General features: G+C 43.6%; 1 protein-coding gene across 4 annotated transcripts in view; it reads right to left on the bottom strand.

The window, feature by feature from the left end:
• Positions 1–579: 579 nt before the first annotated feature.
• B4GALT4 (beta-1,4-galactosyltransferase 4) overlaps positions 580–17,253 on the bottom strand; it is a 28,400-nt gene continuing 11,726 nt past the window's right edge. For all 4 annotated transcript variants that reach the window (XM_005486121.4, XM_026792842.2, XM_026792841.2 and 1 more), the window contains 6 exons: positions 15,277–15,757; positions 12,987–13,219; positions 9,359–9,546; positions 4,080–4,202; positions 1,659–1,763; positions 580–1,216 (listed from right to left, as the gene is read on the bottom strand). In XM_005486121.4, coding sequence (XP_005486178.2) covers positions 1,051–1,216; positions 1,659–1,763; positions 4,080–4,202; positions 9,359–9,546; positions 12,987–13,219; positions 15,277–15,544 — 1,083 coding nt within the window. In that variant the 5' untranslated portion in view covers positions 15,545–15,757 and the 3' untranslated portion in view covers positions 580–1,050. The remainder of the gene's footprint in view (positions 1,217–1,658; positions 1,764–4,079; positions 4,203–9,358; positions 9,547–12,986; positions 13,220–15,276; positions 15,758–17,253) is intronic.

Below are 17,253 nucleotides of genomic sequence, written 5' to 3' on the forward strand. Positions count from 1 at the left end.
GTAAACTTACTTTCTCTGCCAACTCAGTCTGTAGCACTGCCTGCCAGGTCCAGTTATTTTGAGAGTGTGACACAGGGGAATTTTGGCTTGTTCCTTGAAGATACAAAAACTCCTTCATCACTGAAAAGCTGCATCCATGCCACTATACTTACAAACATTTAGTTTCACTCTTCTCCACAACTGGAATCATGTCCTAAAAGAAACTCTCCTGAGCCTGCCTTCACATCAGCATGTAAAGACAGTTAAATACAATGCAGAAGGTCCAGTGCTCTAATCAAGACTTCTGCTCAAATCCAGCAGCACAGTGGAACAGCTGGTTACCCACAGCCTTTCACCTGTTTCTTAAGCAAGACTCACAGGTGACAATGGCCCGGGTCACACTCTGCTGACAGCCTGGCCCAAAGCATTAAAATCTGTGGAGTGGAATTTCTCCCCCTCCAACAAAGCTGGCCACTGCCTTTCCTTCCCCATCCCTGCAGAGTAACAGGGATCCTGCTGCAGAATGAGACTGATCACTGCCACAGGACATGGCAGCAGCCCCTCAGCAGGGGACACTGTGGTGTGAAGGATGAGACACTCTCAAGTTCAATGGACTGCATTTATTGAGAAATTTGTAATATCTCTTTACCCATTACCATTACTGCTCTTCTTTCACACATAAGCAGTTTTTCCTTAGGCCAAAAAAAATTAACTTTTCTCATCAAGTTTGTAGTTCTTGAAGAATTACTGTGCTTTTAATGAGACCAAAAATAACTTTAGAAAGAGTTGCAAAACCAAATATTTTTTCAGGGACTTGGTTCAAGTCCTTGGACCAGCCCAAACAAGGACACATTTTGTAATGTCCCAGCAAAAAGTGCATAGAAGAACACAAGGACCTGTCCCTTGGGTCAGTGTGTAACTCCAGTCCTCACAAAAGGAAACTCTCAACCACCCAATGAGATGCTGTGAAGGAACACTTTACTTGCTCCTGTGCTACTGAAGGACTCTCCCAAGCAGGTGCTGGAAGTCATCTGCTCTAACAGCAGCCACAAAGGAGATCTGTTGCCATTCCTATAACCTGGGAGGTGCTGGCCCCTGTGAGACCTTGGGCTGCACACTGAAGTCCACCGTGATGTTGATGTACAGTGGGTTGTGTTCCACAGAGAGCAGTTGATAGGAACAGGAATTCAGCCCATCTGTCTTCCATGTTCTAGAGACCTGACGGAGGAGCTTCATCCTGAGGACAAAGAGGAGAAAAACCTTCACTGACATGCACAGGAGAGGAGTTTTGATCTCTTTCCCAATGGCAGTAAATGTGGAAGCAAAGCTACTGCTATTTTTTATCTACTGGAAATACAAAGTCCTGTTGTTCCTGTTTTCAGCACAATCACATATGGGGAGAAAAATCCTTTGGCTCAATCTCTGAAATCTTGCTATAATCATACCTATGGAAGTGTTTTTTTGGAAGTTTCTATGGAACACCACCCAGTCAATTCTAGGAAGATCTCATGTAGAGAAAACAGCTGCCAGCTGTGAACGGTGTTGTCACAGGGGTGTCCCCCAGAGCCTCTGGGTACCACAAGAAGCCTGTTTGGTCTGGAGCAGAGACCTTGTCCCCCAGGTGCCTGGCTCAGCCATAGACCATGAGAATGCAAGGCAGAAACCTGTTCCTGACCCACCTCTCTCGATTCTCCTCGTTACCATGGTCACGGTTGTGGAAGATCATGGTGTACCTGGCCACATCAGCAGGCGGCCTCACCACTTTCATCTTCTGCATCTCAACCCTGCAAGAAGCAATAAGAAGTGTTGTGAGGGAGACAACACCTCTAACCCAGCTGTTAATGAAAAAAACCCAACAGTTGGAGACTTCCATCTCTTGTAGATGCTGTGGAAGCAAATACAGAGCTGTAAGAGCTAATCTGCATCTCTTCCACAACCCATTTTGCCAGAGAAATGAGACTCAGAGTTGCATTCCTGGAGAAGTGGTCTGGGGGTTGACAGATACACCTTTCTTTTGAACAAAAGCAGGTAACTACTTACAATAGAGATGTAGAGCTTTAAGAAGACATTATAAACCAGAGTACATTTATATCAATATTGACTGGACTACTCTGCACTGCCCTGTAGCAAGTTTCCACATATTCTGCAACAAGTTTATCTTAACCCCTGCAATAAAACCCTTATACTTGATAGTTCTCCAAAAAGAAATTAAAAGCTTGTTTTCTTTTTTAGTAGCTGTCAGACAGCTGCAAAACTTTTATTTGTTCACATTAAGCAAATTTCTCTGAGAACAATGCCAGAAGCAATAAGCTTATACACAGATTTAAATGTCTGACATTAAGTTGGAGCTTCTGACCTTACATGTGTCTGTGGAGCACAACTTTGCCCTGACAGCAGAAAGAGAAAAAAACTTTATGACAAGGGAATTAAGGAATAGTCCATCTTTTTGCTACTCACTCATCAGCTGAAAGAGAAGTAGGAAACCAAGATTTGAAAAAACTGAGCCCCTTACAGATTTCCATGACTTTGTAGAACTAAATTATCAAACAACTACAACAAATGATCTGAAGAATCTCTCTGAGATACACGCCTTAGGAGGGGGCCCACAAGAGACCATCACCTTTGTTCCAGAGGCAGATCAGCAGAATGTGAGAGTCCCGAGCACCGAAGGGATGCTGCCATCTGCTGACTTCCCTCGGGAAGGCTCCAAGGATCTCTGCACAGCAGCCCACCAGACAGCAAGCTTGCCATTACCTACCCCTGCAAACTCGGTCACCAGGCCAGCCCAAGGCACAAGCAAAGTCCAGCTGCAGAGCACACACTGGGTCGGGACTTGGTTTCTCCACCAAGACCTCAATAGTGCAAAGTTACAATGTGCCACACAAAAACATCACTTGTTTCCAACCCCTTGCAAACATCAGAGACCCTCAGCAAATCCTGCTGTCCCGCTGCTTCTCTGCTGCCCAAGGGAATATCTGAAAGAACTATTACCCATGGGAAGCCAGGAAATAAAATAGCACCAAGCCACTCCCTGAACTATAAAAGTCAGCTCCCAGGAGGTCACAGAGAAGTTGGTGCATCTAGCCAGGAGTAAGAAACAAAAAACAGTTGTGGTTAAGGGACAGAAGCCCATACCTTCAGCAGACCTTTCCAATTTCTTCAGGTAGAGCTGACCAATCTGCTGAACTGACACCGAGAAACACTTTTCATTTGCAAGTTCCTAACTTTTAACATACTTATATATTTACATAACATCACCAGGGATATAAAATTTATGTCCCCAAAGTTTGCAAATTTAAGCAACTGAAAAGGATAAGAACTTAAAAATGACAGAGTATAAACCGAGTTACAAACTGATAGGCTCTGCCAGCAGAGCTTGCAGAGTTGTGGGTTCTTATCTGCTGTTTGCTTGTGGTTTTTTCTCCATTTACTAATAGCAGTGCAGGATTAGAGGTTTATTCCTAGGCAAAGAGCAAAAGTTCAACATAAAAGTTTGGTAGACTTCTTTGTCCCACTAAACCTCTCCAGCCAACAGGTTTCTCCTACTTTGACAGGCACATCTGCAAAATGAGTTTTCAAAAGAGCAAAGGGCATATGCATGTATATGTAGCCTTTCTAAAATTCAAGTTATTTGCTGTCTTCACTATAAATACAAACTAAGCCCTACTTGGATTAAATCCAGTAGTCAATGAATGCAAAACACCCAGTCCCACCAAAACACTCCCACATTCTAGCAAAGCACTGGAACTCCATACATTTGTGCATCTCTGGCAAACCACACTCCAGACTTCAATTATAACCAATTTCCAAGCAAGAATACAAATACTGCGTGTCTGAGACAAAACCAAACCAGACCAACCAAAGAACTTAACCCACGCGCAGCCAAAAGTGCCGTGAGGAAGAGGATTAGGCATCAGACACACCTAACCCTTGCAAAGAAGAAATGCTCACAGAGCTGCATCTTGGACTTCACATCTCCACTGCAATACTGTTCAGTGCTGTTCGGAATTAACGCCCCTGGGGTGTTTTGCTCTTGGAGGCTTAGTGCAAAGTTGGGCCAATTTCTAAAATTTCTTAAAAACTAGTTCCTCATTGTTTACCTGATTCGAAGGTCATCATCTTCTCCACCCCAACCCCAGTAGTTGTTAGAGAATCCATTCACTTTGGAAAACTGATCTCTTGTAAGAGCAGTTACGCCTCCAAAATATCCCCGGTACCGTAACCTAGATGTACAAGAAGAGAGAATGAAAAATTAAAAGTCAAATTCTATCAACAATGAAAACATCACCCTGATAACTCCAGATCTAGACTTGTCTTTCACAGAGTTAAGGGTGCACATACCCTTAAAAGCTGGTCCTGTTCTCTTTCTCTTTTCACAAAAAGATGATGATTTGCTTTAGGCCAGAAAAAATTATCTCTCCAACTGAGAGAACAGAGTCTTATTCAGAAGCTTCACTCTCTTTACAATTCCCCTGCCAGCCAAGCAGGTACTTCATTTCAGGGACTCTCAGGTATAGAACAGCAACACAGCTATGCACTAATGTAGTGGGAGCTCTACAATGACAACAGTGAGCCACTGATTATCTTAGAGCTGAATCTGAAAAACTTTATTTTGGAAAGAAATCAGCTCACAGGCAAGGGCATATGTACTACTGTGCCTTAAAAATTCCAAGATAAGGTACAGTGCAAGTTACTAAGCCCCAGTGCAATGGGGCTCAGCTCTAAAGGAGATTAATTTCTAACTTTTACCTTCCTCATCCTGAAAAATGCATCTACTTTTACAAGATGTTTACATATCATGTTTATTTGCCTTCTTAGGCCATTCTGCTAATTGCTTTCTATGATGCTCTCTGTCTTGGCCCTTAAGGGAACATTACAACACAGCCTCTGTTATCCTGCCCCAGCCCATTCAGAGGTGATGGGCACATGGCTACAGATCGCATTTGTACATGTATGTGAATCTAAACAGATGAACAAATTGCCAGGGCTGGAAAGTACACATTATGGCATTGGACATGCTAGACAATGCTTATTATTATTTCTGGCTTACCATCAATGTAATTTAAAAAACACCAAAGGAGAAAATAAATCAACACAAGACCCTAACAACACAACCTCCCTCAAGACTACTTTTCCTGGCTGATTTATGCTCACAGCATCACAGAGGAACTGTGTACATCACAGAGAAACTGTGAAAGGGACCCCTGGAGATCCCATAATCCAACCCCTCTGCTCAGAGCAGGGTTTACTAGAGCAACTTGCTGAGGAACATGTTCAGTCAGATTCTGAGCATCTCCAAGGATGGAGACTCCACAGTTTGTCTGGGAAACCTGTTCCAAATATTTGACAATCCTCACAGTAAAAAAAAACTTTTTCATATGTTTAAGTGGAATTTCCTGTTTATGCCCATTACCACTTGCCTTTCACTGAGAAGGATCTGGCTCCAGAGTCTGCCTTTACTCCCTTCCATCAGGTATGTATACACATTTCCAAGATCTGCCTTCTCTCTCAGCCCCAGCACTCTCAGCTTCCCTCATATGTCAGATGCTGCATTCCCTTAATCACATTCTCAGGCTCTCCTCTGGACTTGCTCCAGTGTGTCCCAGAACTGGGCACAGTACTCCAGGTATCATCTCCATGGTGCTGAGGTAGAAAGGAACAATCACCTCCCCAAAACCTGCTGATAACTCCCCCCCAAGATGCCACTGACCTTTGTCACAAGGGCACCCTGCTGGCCCAAGGTCCTTTATGGTAAAGCTGCTTTCCAGACAGTTGGCCCCCAGCAGCTGCTGGTGCAGAGTTACTTCTCTCCATGTGTAGCACACTGCATTTCCCTTTGTTGAACTTCTCTGTTCAGATTCCTGCTGGCCACATTCTCCAGCCTGACAAAGGCCCTGCCACACAAACCAGCCCTGTGAGATTTCTGTCCTCTGAAAACCTGCTGAGGGTGCAATCTGCTGCATCTTCCAGGTTATGACGAAGACTCTAACTAGTACCAGCCCCACTATAAAGGTCTGCTGTAAACCCCTAGTGACTGGCCTCCAGCTGGACTTTGCTCTATTGATAAGAACCCTTTGAGCCCAGCAGTTCTGGCAGTTTTAGCCCCTCTCACTGTCCACTTACCAGTCCATACTTCATCACTTGGTCACTGGGGCCATTATGGGAGACGGTGCTGAAAGCCTACCTAAGATAAACATTATCCAGTACTGCACCCTCATCCAAGCTAGTCAAATCAGAGAAGGCTATCAGGTTGGTCAGGCCTGACTTGTGAACAGATTTGTTCTCTTTCCTTTATCACCTCCCCAGAAGAGAGAAGCCACAGTAGAGGAAGTTCCATCAAGTTTTAATTACACATTACTACTTTGAGACTTCTGCTATGGATATTCCAGAGGAATGCAGTAAACAAATGGAATGGACAGCAAGGAGGACCCATAAACAGGAACAGCAGGCAGAGCCCTCCCCAGCCCTGCTTTCAGGACAGTCACCAACAAGGCCATATCCCATTCCAGCAGCCTGACTGTTTGGGAACTGCTTCCCAGGCACACATCCATATACACACCCCAGGGCTCGCTTATTCACCCCGTAATTCCCCTGCACCACTGCAGAGGTGCCACAGACACATTTTATGAAAATCCTTTCCTTACGATTTTTTCTCCTGAGAAGCTGAGAGGCCTCAGGAACAAAATGTAAACAATAATTATCTGCTGCTGTGGAATGCAACAGGTGCATCTGTGATTGGTCTCATGTGATTGTTTCTAATTAATGGCCAATCACAGTCCAGCTGTCTCAGACTGTCTGACAGTAACAAGATTTTATTATCATTCCAGTCTTATTCTAATCCTTGCTAGCCTTCTGATGAAATCCTTTCTTCTGTTCTTTTAGTATAGTTTTAATATCATACATATCATAAAATAATAAATCAAGCCTTCTGAACCATGGAGTCAGATCCTTGTCTCTTCCCTCTTCCTGGGACCCCTATGAACAGCACCACACAGAGGCAGACACCAAAGGAGCCAGAGCTGGGGTGCACTGGCAGAAGCAGGGCCAGCAGGACAAGGGGAGGATTCTCCTCCCCTGCTCAGCCCTAGAGAGGCCACATCTGGAGTGCTGTGTTCAGTTCTGGGCTCCACAGCTCAAGAAAGACAAGGAACTGCTGGAGAGGGTGCAGCAGAGGCCACAAGGATGATCTCTCTCATAAGAAGAGGCTACAGGAGCTGGGCCTGTTTAATCTGGAGAAGAGAAGACTGAGAGGGGATTTCATCAATGCGAATAAATATCTGCAAAGTGAGTGCCAAGGGGATGGTGCCAGACCCTTGAATGGTTTCCACTGACAGGATGAAAAGCAAGGCCATAAACTAAAACACAGAAAGTTTCACCTCAACATGAGGAAGAACTTCTTTCCATGGAGGGTGGCAGAGCACTAGAACAGGCTGCTTAGGGAGATTGTGGACTCTCCCTCTCTGGAGACATTCCAAACCCACCTGGGTTAGTTCTTGTGTCACCTGCTCCAGCTGACCCTGCCTTGGCAGAGGGGTTGGACTGGATGATTCCCAGAGGTCTCTCCCAACCCCATCCATTCTGTGATTTGTAACCAGGACAATGCTGCCCACCCAACCCTCCTCAGGCAGCACACATCTGGCAGAGCCCAGGCATAACTTGCTCCCAGCTGAGGTCACCTGCAAAAATGCATCTCTGTAACAGCCCCTATAACTACCCTTCCCTGAGGACAAGAGAACATCAGCTCCTTTGGAATTCTTAAAATTGGACTGAAGAACACAAATAATAGGAATGGTCAGGAGGAAAAGATGTTGTGCTGTTCTCGAGGAAAAACCTTAATTAAAATAGAAGAGTTTTCCCAACCTTATCTTCAAAACTTATATATATAAGTCTTCTGTCTAAAAGAATCCAAAACTGAGCTGTAGTTTATGTAGCTAAAGATAAAGCACTGGATCTCCAAAGGCACATGGCTGCTGAGATTACTGCACACTGCATCACAATAGAATATAGCCCCCTGGAAAAAATTAATTCCCCCCACCCCAGACCAGGAAATGAATAAAATGCCAAAACCAAAAAACAGACAAACAAACAAAAAAAAAAAAAAAAGAACCCACTACCTCCCCTAAAAAACACCCCAAAACCAACATTAAAAAGTCCCACAAAACACAAACCAACCCACATTTCTGCCCAAGCCATTTTGTGTTAATATAGAACATGGATGGGTTCAGTTTTCTCTACCTTATCTGGGCAATGTCTCAGTATGCCCACCTCAGCTGCAGCAAAACACTGAGGTCACCCAACTACGATTGGTATCAACCTGTGGTATCAGCTCAGTTCAAGTACCATTCTTGAGCTCAGAATCTGAATTCCTTCAGACATGCCTTGGAAGCAGAGCATTATTAACCCTACTTCATGGATGCATAAACACAGGCAGTGACACAGAAGAAGTATTACTTATCAATTCAAGTTGAATTATCAAATTCAAGCCACCAGCATTCCAGTGGAGTACTCTGCAAGGCTCTGCAAGTGCTCCAAAAGCCTGTCACAAGCCTAATACGTATGTACTTGTTCCAGTTTTCACTATATGACTGGAACATTAATATTATTCTGTGTCAGTATTGGCACATCCCACCTCTTTCTCATATATTTAACAAAGGAAATGCAGAAGCAAAGCAGAGCTTTACTTCAAATAAAGCTTTGAGATCAGCTTTTGAAAATCCACTTCTAATCAATATTTAGAGTGACGTGACATGAACTGAATCTTGAAAGAAACAGGTTCAATGAAAACATGTTTAGTCATTAAATTCACCAAGCTCAGGAGCCTTTTCTCTCTGAGGTGGACTGAACTTGACTTTTCACCTTGAACTATTTTTATCACATGAGCACCTAGGGGACTCATTTAAAAATCAGAATGATCCTGTGTTATACACTGTTCAGTCAAATTATTAAAGGACAGCCCTATGCCTTGGCAAATTCCCCCACTTGAGCTCTCAGTATCAGACATTACCTCTTCAACAGCAGAAGTGAGTGGCAAGTTCTGTTACAGTACGATCACACCTTCAAATCACAGGATCAGGAAACTTGCAAATGTTTATCTAGTTTTGCAAGAAGGTCTCTGCACAACCTCTGGAACATTGCTTTCCTCTCAAAATGCCCCTTAATTCAACTCCAGAAACCAGAACAATGACAATCATGATTTGTGCAGGGCTGACTGCAGAGGTGTCTGTCCAGTTCTGTACCCCAGAGAGGTGAAGTGTTACCACCAGAAACCTCGTGTCATGAGGAAGGGTAGATACCAGCACACAGCTCCATCAGAAGAGGAACATTATCAGTAACATGGCATTTCCCTGTTGGTATTCTTTCCATATTCCTGGTTTCCTACCTGTATCCAGTATTGTTCCTGCCAACTACAAGGTGCTTTGGTTGTGTGTCACACATGTAAATGTTAAAGTCATTTTCTGGCACCAGATCCACATCATGGAAAATGAAACAGTCCCACTTTGCTTCCTTTAGGGCCTCTAGGTATCCTACATTCAGCAGTTTGGCTCGATTAAATTTGGTGTTGCCAGCCTGTGGAAAAGAATGGGAAAAAACAACTCTGAAGAAGGTGCCACAGCTTTTGAACCAGAGCTGCTCCTGGGCACTTGTTCTGATTGCACGGTTGCAACCACACCCGTGTGGCTTTTCCAGCACCTCGGGAGCAGTAACTGCACAGGTGCCCCTTCACACTGGGCACAGCACTGGAGTGGCCAACAGTGCAAAGTGTTTCTCCAGCCTCCAGCCATCACAAGCACACCCAGGCAGGGCCAGGAAAGCCTGTGCTTAGCTGGGTGCCACAAGTGTGATTGCTCCATGGCTCAACCACCCTTCTGTCCTGGAGTTACCCTCAGGCTCCAGAACAGAAGAGGTACCAGTACAGTCTAGAAACTGGTGTTCCATACAACTGTGTCAGTAAGGCTCATGGAAGTTCTTTTCAAAAAAAGCAAAACCAAACCAAACCCCCATGTTAATCCCATGCTAATTAGTCTCTAGATGTCACAGCCCTTGCCATGAACTATTAATGCCTGTCCCCTCAGCTTGGAGGACAGCAATGCTGAAAGAGCTCCCTGTATTTCCTCAGCTCACACGTAAGTGGCAGAGTGGGAGTGAAAAGCAGGTCTCTTCATTTTTACCTCCCACCTATAACCTGATGATGCTGTAGCAGGGGATGTGCTCCTAGCACAGAGCTTCACCTTTTAACTTCTCTTTGTCGTTTGCTTTTGCTGTAAGTTACTTAGTATTCACTTTTCAAAAATCTAATTCTTCACTGCTGAGATGCAAGCATATCCACACACACCTGGCAGTTTTGTAAGCTTATCATGTCAACATTCAGTTTGGAGCAAGACATGTGCTTATCTTGCTATTTTTGGTTGTGTGTCACAATTTTTTACCTGTACCAGTCTGCAGAAGGCTTTGTGTTCTTGAGGACAAAGTGGGGATTTACCTCAAGTTCCCACTTGGGAGCCAGAGGGCCAACCCCAGCCCTCCCAGACACAGACAGGACAGTCATTTTCCTGAGCAAGGAACCTGTGTACTTGAAAGAATAATAAAAAAACGTTTTCAAGAGAAACTGCTTGGAATTCTAGCAAATTTTCTCCAAGGTGCCTGGACAGAAAGAGGGCCAATGGAAAATGAGAAAGAAGCTGGCCTCCCCAGGCTGAGAGAAGGTGAGCTGTAGAGAAAAGCTGTTGCATACAAAGCATGTTTTATTGTTCTAAAAAGTAACACTTTGCTCTAAAGTAGAATTTGTTCACTATAACAACCATCTGCCCCAGAATGAAGAAGATTTATGACTCCATACCTGCAGTCTGAAAAATACAATACAGTGCCCATTCTGAGAAATTACAAGATGGATAATCAATTGCATCCATCCTCTGGAGGGAAATTTTCCAGTAAAAAGTTTAGATACAATTCACCCAAAATCAAGATGTCAAATTTCTGAATGGGGGCTTTTTGGGTGTGTGGTTTTTTTTCTTAAAAAGTCTCATATATAAAAATACCCATGAGACAGCCTCCTCCTGAGGATGAAAACATAGGTTATTGAGTGAACAGAACAAACAAGATGTCTGGTAAGGTACATTTGGAGAACATCACTTGGGTCGAGTATCAAACCCAGCTTAGTTCAGGACAGCCTCTTCCATCTGCTTAAGTGCTGTTCTTATCAATGCAAACCACCACAACAGCCAAATGCCAGCTGACATGGCTTTCCAGGAAGGGCAGTTTGCCATGTCAGACCATATACTGAACAAACAGCAAAACTGACTCATCTTTTGTCGAGGACAGAATTGTTTCCCTTTGTTTCTATGGAAGAATAACACTGACCACAGGACAAACTTATGTTGGGAAAGAAATTATTCACCCTCAAGGGATTACAAACTCACATTGTTTGGAGTGCAGCACTCATGTATACACACATTTAGAGAAGCACAACTTTAGAGATGTTAAAAGCAGCCCATAAAGAAGAAATCTGGAGTAAGCCCTCCAGTGGCTCACAGAAAAAAACTACAAAAGGCCCATTTAATCTACCTCCAAAGTAGAGTGTGAATTGTCTTTCCTCAAAAGAGACCTAGAACAACTTCTGACATCACAAATTGAGAGAGAAAATGGATTTGCCCCAGAAAAGTTTTGTTAGACCCACTTTCCAGTCTTTGGGCATGCCTATCTACATGGAAGAACTATGTGAAAGCTTCCAACCTTCCAAGCACAATCTCTGATAGAACAAGTTCAGACTTGACACTGCTGTGCTCATCAGACAAAACTTCCATGCTGTTGTATTACTTACTGCTAACAGGACAACAGCAGTTCTCCACTTCACATATTTCAATAAATTAAAAATATATGCCCATTCTCCCAGTAATTTATTGCTAACCACTGCTTCCTGCTAGAATGAGCCAGTAAATGTATGATTATAGTACATACTAATGCAGAAAAAAAGCCCTCATTTTTCTACTCTAGAGGGCACATGATGACTCTAAACAATGAAAGAACAATTCATTCCAAATAAAAATATCATGCCACGACTTTTATTGCTCTTCTGCTGAGACATTCAGCTGAGCAGAAGTGTAAGAGTGGAAGTTTTCACCTAGAAAGCACTGTCTCATACTGATTATTTGACTCTAGGCTCTTTAATCAGGAGGGAAGAGAAATTATTAATTTATGATCCCCTTTTTCTTCAACTGTCTCAAATGACTTTTTGGAGCCAAAGCCAAAGAACATGCAAGTAAACAACAGTAAAAGAAAGCAAACATAACAGATGATCAAGAAAAAGACAACATATTACAAAAGAGAAATATATAATGCTTTTAGCACATGCAATTAGAACATAAGCACCTTGATGAAAGACAATGTGGCACAGGTCTGCTTAACTTTAGCCACTGGGACAGCCTTGCTAGAAAAAATGTAAATCAAGAAATTAGTAAATCTTTCAGGAACCAAGTGCTCTTCCATGACAACTACTTCCCACTGCACTTGCTGGGCCAACAAAGCAGCTACAAGCAGCAGCTGTCATGTTTAGTTTGAGAAAGCAAAAATAAAACCACAGTATACACAACTTACTAAGCACAAGAGCCTGACGGGAGAGAAGGGCTACAGACAAACTGGGGCCTTCTATCCAAATGACTCCAAATGTGAAGACAGACAGGCCAGCCCAGTTACATGTGTGGATACTGCAAGAGAAGTCACTTGCATTAGCAGTGCAAAAGATGCTTACCCTGCATGCTAACTCAGAAACACCAAGTTACTCAGACTGAGAAATTAACACCAGTTAGAGACACTGCCAATACTCCCCAGCCCTGAGATCCAGGAATGCCACCAGCAGTGGCTGCAGGCAGTGTTGCATCCCTCAGCAAGCAGAATTGTTGGAAGCAGGCTTGGAGGACTGATGTCAGACAGCAGAGGCAGCAGAAGCCCCTCCTCAGGCTGCAGGGCACAGCCATGACCCTCACCCAACGAGCTCTGCACAGCTGCCTCACCTGGTGGATGACATAGATGCCATAATCCAGCTGCTGCCTTTGCAGGAAGGGGTGCAAGTGCTGCAGGAGGTACAGCAGATGCTTCTCCCGGTTGCGGTGAGGGATAAGGATGGCCACGTGCTGCAGGGCTGAGCACTCCACAGGGTGGTACCTGCCCTTGGCTACCTGAGGGTTCTCCTTTTGCACCTCCTCCAGTGTAACAGATGGTTTGAAGGAGAGTTTGCTGGCACCTCCTGTAAGAGAAGCACAAGAACCTTTCCTGAGTTGTTTCAGGCTGTGGCTTGTTGAAGTGAAGGGAGACGACCCACCTTTGTGTTGGTCAGCATCGACTCCAGTTTATTGATCAAATTCGACACCTTTTATAACAGTGCTAATTCACTTCATGCACATTGCAAAACCTGAGCTCTCGATAGGCTGTAGAGAAAACTTCAGCTCCTCCTTTTGTTTACAATACCTGAAGTTAGTTTATTGAAACCAAGATCAGTGTTCTCACCATGATATGAAAAGTTCTCAAAACCTTTATATCTGTTCCCAGAACAGCCATCTGTTCCCAGAGCAGCCAAGGACAGGATATCTGCCTGTTTTTGAGAGAACGGTCTGAGAATCTTGTTGTTTATATAAAAGGTGGCTGAGAACCTTAATTATTTACAGAATCAAGCTTGGGAAAGGCTGCTTTTTCCCTTAGCTGAATACCTTCATGGCCTCTTTCTTTAAGCCATTCTTGAACCAGGCTCTCCACAGTGGCTGGCCCAGTCACGTTATGAGGCACTGTGTAACCAGTGTAAGAAATCCAGGTTCAAGCCCCAACTGGCTTCCGTGCCCTTCCAAGAGAAAAGTAGCACTACAAGGATTCTAGGCAGGCAGTGGAAGGAGAGGATGTCAAGCATGTTAGTTGCTTAATGTGACTGTGAAGTAGTGGCAATAAAATAAAAATATTTTTTAAAAACCCAAGAAAAGATCTAAGCTACTGCAGAAGAATTGGGCAGGAATGACTGCCAGGGCAAAGCAAAGGAGAAGAAAGTGGAAAGAGACACAGGACTATGGCTGTAAGAAGTCATCGGTACCTAAAGCACAAAAAAAGCACAACAGGCTTAAGGCTATAAATTAATAAGATAAAACATACCAAGGCTTTCTGTAGCCAAATGAAACTTTTATCCCTTCTCTTGCACTGAGCTATAATCCCAGCTCCTCTGAACTCAGCAAGCCCATGAAAAAGTATGATACAGGCAACTGTGATGGCTGCAGTCATTGCTGCGTTTGCTGAATCAAATGTGTCTTGGAGTTAGGGTGTGCAGGGAGACAAAGGTTTATGTACTACACCAGGGAAGAAGGAAGAATCTAGCTTCCCAAACAAATCCCTAATCAGGTTCACAATAAGGAAGAGAAAGAGGATAATGACATGATACTGGTAATGAAGCTAATGACACGATAATGATGCAAAGCAAGAGCCTGGTGTTGCTGGCAGTACCAAGCCAAGAAAAAAGTAGAATAATAAAAATGCCCAAACCAGGAAAGCAGTCACCCACTTGAACCTTCATCATAATTAGCACCAACTCTAACAGAGCTGTGAAGTCCTTCAATTGTTAATACAGAGACACAAAAGTATATTTAAAAAATAAAAAGGCAAAAAAAGGAGGAAAGATGAAAACACTTGTGGTTAAGACAAAAATAATTTAATTTTTTAAAAAATAATAATTTAATTTTTTAAAAAATAAAAAGATGCATGTGTAAGCAAGGGAAAAAGAAAAATTTCTTTGTTAATCCCCATTGGCAGGCAGCATTGGCCACATCCAGGGAAGGGCTTCAGCACATACAGCAGCTGTTGGGAAGACAAATGCTGCCACCATGAACACCCCTCCTTCCTCCTTTCCCCAAGCTTTTACTGCTGAGCATGATGAATGGCACAGTCACAGGCTATGGAATACCCCTGCAGTCAGCTGGGGCCAGCAGTCTGAGCTGCGTTCACTCCCAGCCTCCTGCCCATCCCACTGGATTTTAGGGGGCCAGGACTGACAGAGACAAAGCCTCACCAGAGTGCAAACACTGTTCACAGTCAGCAAGTTACTGGTGGGTCACCAAAGCTGTTTTACCAACAAATGCAGAGCCCAGCACCAGCTGCTCTCCCAGGCAGACCCAGCAAGGGCACTGGGTGCCACAAGACAGCCCCTCACCCAGCAGTGCTTCCTGCAGCTGGTTGTATTGGTTTCACAGGAAAGGAACCCAGCTGGAATATGGCTGGGAAGTCAGCAGCACTAGCTGTCAGAGAGGAGAGGAAAACAGCATCACTTACGCAGGTATGGAGACAGAGCTGGGCAGGAATCCTGAAATGACTCCACCATGGGAGCATCTGCAGTGGATTCAATCTTCTCTTCCTTTTGACTGTGCTCCAGGTGAGTTACCTTCCAGAAAAACTCCACCATGCTCTTAGCTTTAGGAATTTCCTGTCTGGTGTCCACTAAGTAACCGAATGTGGTCCATAGCACCATCACAAATAAAGTGACAAGCACCAATACTTTGAACTTATAGAAGAAGTTAAAAACATTCCAGCCCAAGGCCATGGCTTTCCCTGATCCACAAACAGCTTCCTCTCCTCTGATGATGAAGCAGGTCACTGCATATCCAGCAGGGATGAAACCGCAGCTCCCAGTAAGAACATCACAGTAGGGAAGTAAAGCTGGAGGTAGGGAGGGCTGCCACACTTCCTGCAGTTTTGAAATTCATGGAGCGGTAGTATTGTTTGCTCTTCAAATGTCACAAAATATGACTTTAACCTGGACCACAAAAAAAGAAAAAAGGAAGGAGAAAATTAGTTTCTACCACCTCCACTGCTACACCCTCACAGATTCCATAAAAACAGGTTATGACAATACACAGAAGGAACAGCAAGTATGATTAACTGGTCAGAAACCAAGACCATGATCTTTGGTCTTAGTTCAGTCATAAACCAGCTGCATGATTTTATGCAAATCACTTTCCTGTTTTGTTCTTCTCTCTCAATCTTTCTTTTTTTTCAGATCAGAAAGTGCAACCACTATCCCATGTTATGTGTGTGTACAGTGCCTGGCAATACACAGGTTTTATTACTTCTGTTCCTACTAAAATTAACAACAGCTGCAAAGCAAAAGATTCTGCTGGCTGTGAGTAAAGCCCATCCGAAATGAAAAGCACATGAATCTCTGCAGAAATGAACTGTTTTCTTCTGAAAGACAGTATTATTGATGTTATGTTGCTCTGCACAATGCAGTGTGAAACAACACTGACTGGTATCAGAAATCATTGGTCTTTATCTGCTGCCTGTCAGTACCACCTTTTGGATCTTTGTTCAGTATTCCTCCTCTCACACACCTGAAGGAGGAAAGTCTTACTGCTTTTTAAGGGAAAGGTTCAGTTTTTCAAAGGTGTTATGTCTGTGAGGAGCCAATCCTTTATTCCCCCTCCTGCCCTCTTTCAAGGGCTCCATTTTCATACAGCCTTTCACTGCCATCATACTATAGCTACCACTCTACTTCTTTTGGCTGCTATTATCATTTCATAGCAAAGAAAGAATGAAATTTTAGTGAAAGAGAGCTCTGATATAGAAAACACACAAGAAAACTGCAGCCTCTGAGAAAAACAAGGATTGAGGCTAAGTGAAGCAAAGGCAATGATTAAAGACAATGCACATGAAACAGGCTGGATCAAAGAGAAGAAACATAAAAACATGGAAAAGGTTATTTTATACCAGCCTCTAAAGTACATGAGACCCTGGAGAGATATCCACAGGCAAAAGGAGTGCAGTAACTCCACATTTCCACTAGTTTAGGCCTGATGTCTTCTGGAGAATTTTGCTGATCAGTGGGACCCTGACCCAGGATGACCAAGATGAACTCCCAAGCTTTTTGGGTTCACTGGGAATTACCAGCTGCTGTCCTTCCTGGCAGGCACTTCATGGAACAGCCAACCTGCTCTCCCCATTCACATGCAATACATAGCAATGCTGTAAGTAAAGGGACTCCAATAAAAGACAAAATGTCCACTCTTCCTCACCAGTTTACACCCTGCAATAGTTGCTCACAGGAAATCAGTGATAAGCTCAATGAATCATCTGAGAGCAGTGTGGACCACATGGGTGATAATAGCCTGTAATTAATAAATCAAAGACCTTGGAATTTCCTTATCTAAACTCTACAAGTTTCTATGGAATAATCTAAATTGCTGCCTTTCAGCTACTATGCAGTATTAATGAGGTGAAGCACTTCCTCCAAAGGGTGTAGTTTCCTCCAAAATA

The sequence above is a fragment of the Zonotrichia albicollis genome, chromosome 2 (genome assembly GCF_047830755.1).
Source record: "Zonotrichia albicollis isolate bZonAlb1 chromosome 2, bZonAlb1.hap1, whole genome shotgun sequence".
Classification (NCBI taxonomy): domain Eukaryota; kingdom Metazoa; phylum Chordata; class Aves; order Passeriformes; family Passerellidae; genus Zonotrichia; species Zonotrichia albicollis.